Consider the following 5,428-nt stretch of genomic DNA (forward strand, 5'->3'; position numbering starts at 1 on the left):
GAGGTGGACAGAGGAGGCAGATCCTCATTATACTCATTTGTCAGGGCAGGGAAAATAAATCTATGTCACAGAACAATTGTGTTTAACCTCAACACTTATGTTCATGTTATTGGACCAAACTGCCGCATCTCAGCATCAATCAGGTGTCATCTTTTAAAATCAGCTTTTTAAAATTCTCTCAAAATATATCATAACACATTCCTCAATGTTTTAGGAGCTAGTTAGAAAAAAACAAACAAATGCACAGTACATACAAATAAAATCACCAGATAAGTGTTGTTAAACCTTTATACACAAAATATAAACTTTCAAAAAGTCCTCCCTTTATCTGCTGTGTAGACCTAAAGCAAGGATCAACAACTGCAATGATTGTTCTGTATACACTGTTCACAACAGATTATTTTATTAAATTCTACTGATTTATGAAACGTTAGTCTGTCATTCTGCCTTCTCTGACGTTGAACCCTTCAGACTACAAAGCCCTGAGTTGGCCTGACTAAGGGGAGCCAAACATTCTCAACACTACCATCTCTTGTTGCTCGGTGAACACATCTGATGTATGCCAACTTCTCAGTAAAAAGACTCATTCAGAGGTTTCGGAAAAGGATCAGACTTACAAGGACAGATGTACATGCTCTGTTGTGGATAATTAGGTTTGATAAGTCGATAACAAATCAGTTGCAATTTACCTCAAGAGTCATTTAATGATGAAAAAGCTCTACCATGGCCAGTGACTTCATGGTATGTTGCTCAAGCATCAGCACAAAGTTTAAACTTGCCTTTTGGCACCACTCACAGATACAGATACTTTGACTTCCTAAATCATTGAACCCTAGAGGTTCATTGTGATGCATGCAGTTATCAAACAAATGTTTTCACTTATGTCTGTGGTTGGGGAAATATGTGTGTGCAGTCAGATAATTAGTGACTGACTGTGTGTTCATACACTTCCCGTAAATCCAATTAAAATAATATTTTTCCAGGGACATGCTCCAGAAAGGAGGATCAGCAGTAGATGGCGCCATTGCAGCTCTTCTGTGCACAGCTGTGGTCAATCCACAGAGCATGGGAATTGGAGGAGGGTCTATATTCACAATAAGAAATAAAACAGGTGGGTCTTCTCATTTATCTTTTTCAAATGGAAATGATTGTTTAGGCCAATCATTCTTATTGCTGATTTTTTCCCAGGAAATGTTAAAGTCTACAACTTCAGAGAGACGGTCCCAAAGTTTTTCAAGACTGATCTGTTGAAGGACTGTCCCACCACATTCACTCTAAACACAGGTAGGCATGTGTCTATAGAAGTGTGTAATACATGTTTTCTTACTTATGCTTCCTTATGTAGTCACTGCAATGTCACTCCAGTATCAGAGAAATGTTGAGGTGTCCTCACAATATGGTACAAATTAGTGGAAACACTTAAACTTTACTTTAACTTAAGTTGTATGTACAATGTTGATAGTACACTCTATTAAGTGTAATTCAAATCAGATATAAGGAAAACTTTAATTGTTGATTTTTTTTTTTTAAATTATTGAAATCACCACAAATCAAATAAAAGAAAAAAATTAGTAGAGCTCCTGTTTCATTGATGAAGTTACATTCTACGTTGTTTTTCTAACATTAAATATTTTAAAAAATTTTGTTGTCCCTCTTTTTATTCCATGTTCAGTTAGTCCACCTGAGGTTTTGATAATTGGTTTCCATCATTTGTTTAATGCTGCTGCACTATTTCCTACCTGTGCATTGCATTGTAGGCAGCCAGTGGATTGGTGTTCCTGGAGAGCTGCGGGGCTATGAGGAAGTTCACAAAGAGCATGGGAAGCTGCCTTGGGCCAAGCTGTTTGAGCCAACAATTAAACTGGCCAGGGAGGGCTTCAAAATGCCACCGTATCTGGCATATGTCCTGAAGCACCCCATTGTAAAACCTCTTATGGAAATCTCCTCTCTCTGGTACAACATCTTACTAATTGCTCACTGAAAATATTACTTCAAGAATATCTCATTTGTAACCACACTGATAAATGTTTGAGGACACTGAAGCTCCCTTGCGTCACTGCAGAAATCCAGGAGCAAAGGGCTCTCCTATAAATCCCTGGGTTAACTCATTTTATGCTAGTTTTATGTAACCCCTTGGTTAACAATTGACTCTGAGTTTTCAACTTTCAGGATTTCACATTGCATAATAGTTTCATCCAGTTGACACGCTCATTTGAGCAGATTAGGTTTTACATTAGTGAAAATGATTGTTACTATATTCTAACAGAACAATGGTCCACAATGTTGTTGCATATTCAGTTTTACTGTCTCAGAGATAAAAAACAGTGCTCAATGCTCACCCACTTTCCAAAATGTTTGACATTGTTTTCCTTTCCCACATGCAAGATTTGAAAAGGTTAGTTGAGGGTTCAGTGTGAAGTGACAAGTCTGAAAGAGTTCATTCTTGTGCTTCTTGTCTGCCTCCGCAAAAATGTGCGCACAGATGCAGAAGCCACTTCCTGCAGAACATTTGAGAACATTCATTCATAAGTGTGATTAATTGCAGATGATGTATATGTGATATGTTATGAATTGCATGAAATGAATGTCTCATTATCCAAATGATAATGTGCAACAAGAGTAGCTCTCACTGTTTTCTGTTTGTAGTTCTTGTGTTATAATATGTTCTAATATGTTCTTGAATACTTTTTTCCAGCAAAATCTTCTGCAACAAGAACAAAACAGTCCTGCGCGAAGGAGACACCCTGAAGTATCCTAAACTCGCAGAAACCCTGGAAATAATTGCAAAGCAAGGGGCAGATGCCTTCTACACTGGCAAGATAGGACAAGACTTAATCCAAGACATAAAAGCTGCAGGTTGGTACAGTCACAGCATAGGTTGTGAAACTGGGGTTATACTTGAACAGACAGAAAAAAAGGATAAAAAATAAAAAAGTAAATAATAAACATTTTCCTACATGTTTCTTTTAGGTGGGACATTGGAAATGGATGATCTGAAGTCTTTCCGCGTGCGAGTGATGGATGCATGGACAGTTCCTCTCGGAGACACTCAGATGCATATCCCTCCACCACCTGCCGGGGGCGCCCTGCTCGCCTTCATTCTCAAACTGATGAAAGGTTTGATGTACTGTGTGATGACTCTCCTGTGATCCCTTGAATTGACCTACTTTAGCGTCTATACTCAGAATAATTAAGAAGTAAAAACGCAACAGATCGTAGAGTTTTAACGTTGTGTTTTTGTTCTCCTGTTTCTGCAGGGTTTCCCTTAAGTCCAAGCTCCCTGGACAGTTACCAGAAGATTCAGATGTACCATCATTATATAGAGGCAGCTAAATTCGCCAATGGACAAAGGAGAAGCATTTGTGATCCTGACTTTAATAACAGGGTAAACAAACCCCACAAAATTAAAGAGAAAGGAATAATCAGGGATACAATGTAGTACATCTCACTCTGGCAGTATACACAATGTTATTACATTCTTTTCCAGTCTCATATTTATATTCTTCTTTCAGCGTGCAGATCATTTGATTGATCCCTCATTCATTAATCGCATCAGGGAGAGGATTTCTTCAAACCGTACCCATGACAACTTCGACTACTACAGTGAAAAACCCTCTTCTGATCACATTGGGACAACACATGTGTCGGTCCTTGATGAAGATGGACTAGCTGTCTCTGCCACCAGCACCATAAATCAATTGTGAGCAAGAAGTCGCTTCAAGCTGAAGATTCCTGCATCTACTTTATATTATATCAAATCTACTATGATATGATATTTTATGAGTCTATTGTGTTGGGTTTTGTTTTGTAGATTTGGAGGATCTGTTTACTCTCCACGAACAGGCATCATACTCAACAATGAGCTGTCTGACTTCTGTGGGAGAGCAGAAACAATGAGGCCAGGTAAATTCACTGACATAAACATGGCCTTTCAATCTAAGGCAATTGAATTAAAGACATTACTGAATGTAGTCATTTAGTCTGTTTTCAGTCTGATATGGAGTGTAATTGTTGTCATAGGTGAACAGCCTCCTTCATCAATGAGTCCAGTAATCCTGGAGTCAAAGTCTGGAGAGCTCCTTGTGATTGGTGGATCGGGAGGAAGCCTGATTACCTCAGCAGTGGCCTTGGTAACTCAACTGAATTTTGTTTGCATACTTGTTTGTGTGCTTCATTATTTGTTTGCTTACATGATTCTCTTTAAATCTTGCAGACAATAATGAATCACCTGTGGCTGGGGAAGAATCTGTCAGCCGCCATTGCTGAGCCTATAGTGTTTGTTGATGCCAAGAACAATGTTAATTTTGAGCAAAATTTTGACAAGGTGAGGTACTCGTGTTCTCTTTCTCAATGTCCATTAATGGTTTTTCAGATTCACTAGACTGTGGCCATCTATCTAATGAAGAACATTTCTATTTATGTTAATGGATTCTGATGGAGATTACGATTACATAATGCTACAGAAGTCAGATTTAATTGACCTGTAATCAGTTTTGAAATTTGAAATGGGAAGGATAAGTGGTTTTAATTTCTATGTGCATGTTTTGTGTGCCCTCAGTCTGTGATAGCTGGCCTCAAAGCTCTTGGACACAAAGTTGGGAACTGGACATTTTTCGTCAATGTTGTCAATGCCGTGGAAAAGAAGAATGGATGCATTTCGGCCGTATCGGACAAGAGGAAGAGGGGGATGTCAGCTGGATACTGACCATAGGAGCACCACCTAAATCTGCCCTAAAGATTGACTGAACCATTAAACTTAAGAACAATTAATGTGCCAAACCCATAACAACAAAATGTGAGTTTGTTTGTTGCTTGAGCTCTTTCCTAAAGGAGCTGACGAGCAATACAGTCGGGAAACTACTAAGCTTAATGGATAATTCCTATTTAGTTGTATTTGTAGGTTTGGACATTGGATAACATTGTACTCACCATAGTAAATGCAGAGATCTTGGAAATCTACATGACTCAAAAGATGTCAGATGGGGCTAGAAAAACAAGTGGTCAGACGAACAGATTATCTAAACCGCTTTATTTGGAGGTAAACTGAAAGTATGAGATTTCTTTCCAAAGTCCGGTGTTTCCACTTCTGTTTTTATATCCACAAATTGAAGATGCGAATGAAAAATTTCTTATGGGGCCTTCCTTACTTTGCTGGAAGCTGAGAACTATGTATTCAAACTCTATATATAGTTTAACTATATGTAACATAATATAAAACTATTTTTTGTTTTATGAGGAAAACATGACAACCATTTGATGTTGTGCTCTACATTGTGGCAAGATCATCCTGCAATCTTTAAAGTGAGCATAATCCTTGCACAACTTCATTTAATAGATGTTGATTAAGAACCTTAGACCTTAAATCAGAGTTCTCAGCAACATCCTCAAAGTCTTTCTAAACTGTCAACGAAAAATGAGGGTTGACGAC

At 38.2% G+C, this 5,428-nt stretch overlaps 1 protein-coding gene across 1 annotated transcript in view; it reads left to right on the forward strand.

The window, feature by feature from the left end:
- Positions 1–5,422, forward strand: part of ggt5b (gamma-glutamyltransferase 5b) — a 6,694-nt gene extending 1,272 nt beyond the window's left edge. Inside the window, exons 2-12 of the mRNA XM_035668646.1 lie at positions 984–1,111; positions 1,189–1,284; positions 1,758–1,953; positions 2,696–2,856; positions 2,971–3,117; positions 3,258–3,385; positions 3,513–3,700; positions 3,812–3,903; positions 4,021–4,130; positions 4,214–4,324; positions 4,559–5,422. Coding sequence (XP_035524539.1) covers positions 984–1,111; positions 1,189–1,284; positions 1,758–1,953; positions 2,696–2,856; positions 2,971–3,117; positions 3,258–3,385; positions 3,513–3,700; positions 3,812–3,903; positions 4,021–4,130; positions 4,214–4,324; positions 4,559–4,705 — 1,504 coding nt within the window. The 3' untranslated portion in view covers positions 4,706–5,422. The remainder of the gene's footprint in view (positions 1–983; positions 1,112–1,188; positions 1,285–1,757; positions 1,954–2,695; positions 2,857–2,970; positions 3,118–3,257; positions 3,386–3,512; positions 3,701–3,811; positions 3,904–4,020; positions 4,131–4,213; positions 4,325–4,558) is intronic.
- Positions 5,423–5,428: the final 6 nt, after the last annotated feature.

Source organism: Morone saxatilis, unplaced genomic scaffold, assembly GCF_004916995.1.
Source record: "Morone saxatilis isolate NCDOM2014 unplaced genomic scaffold, NCSU_SB_2.0 Contig21, whole genome shotgun sequence".
Lineage (NCBI taxonomy): Eukaryota > Metazoa > Chordata > Actinopteri > Moronidae > Morone > Morone saxatilis.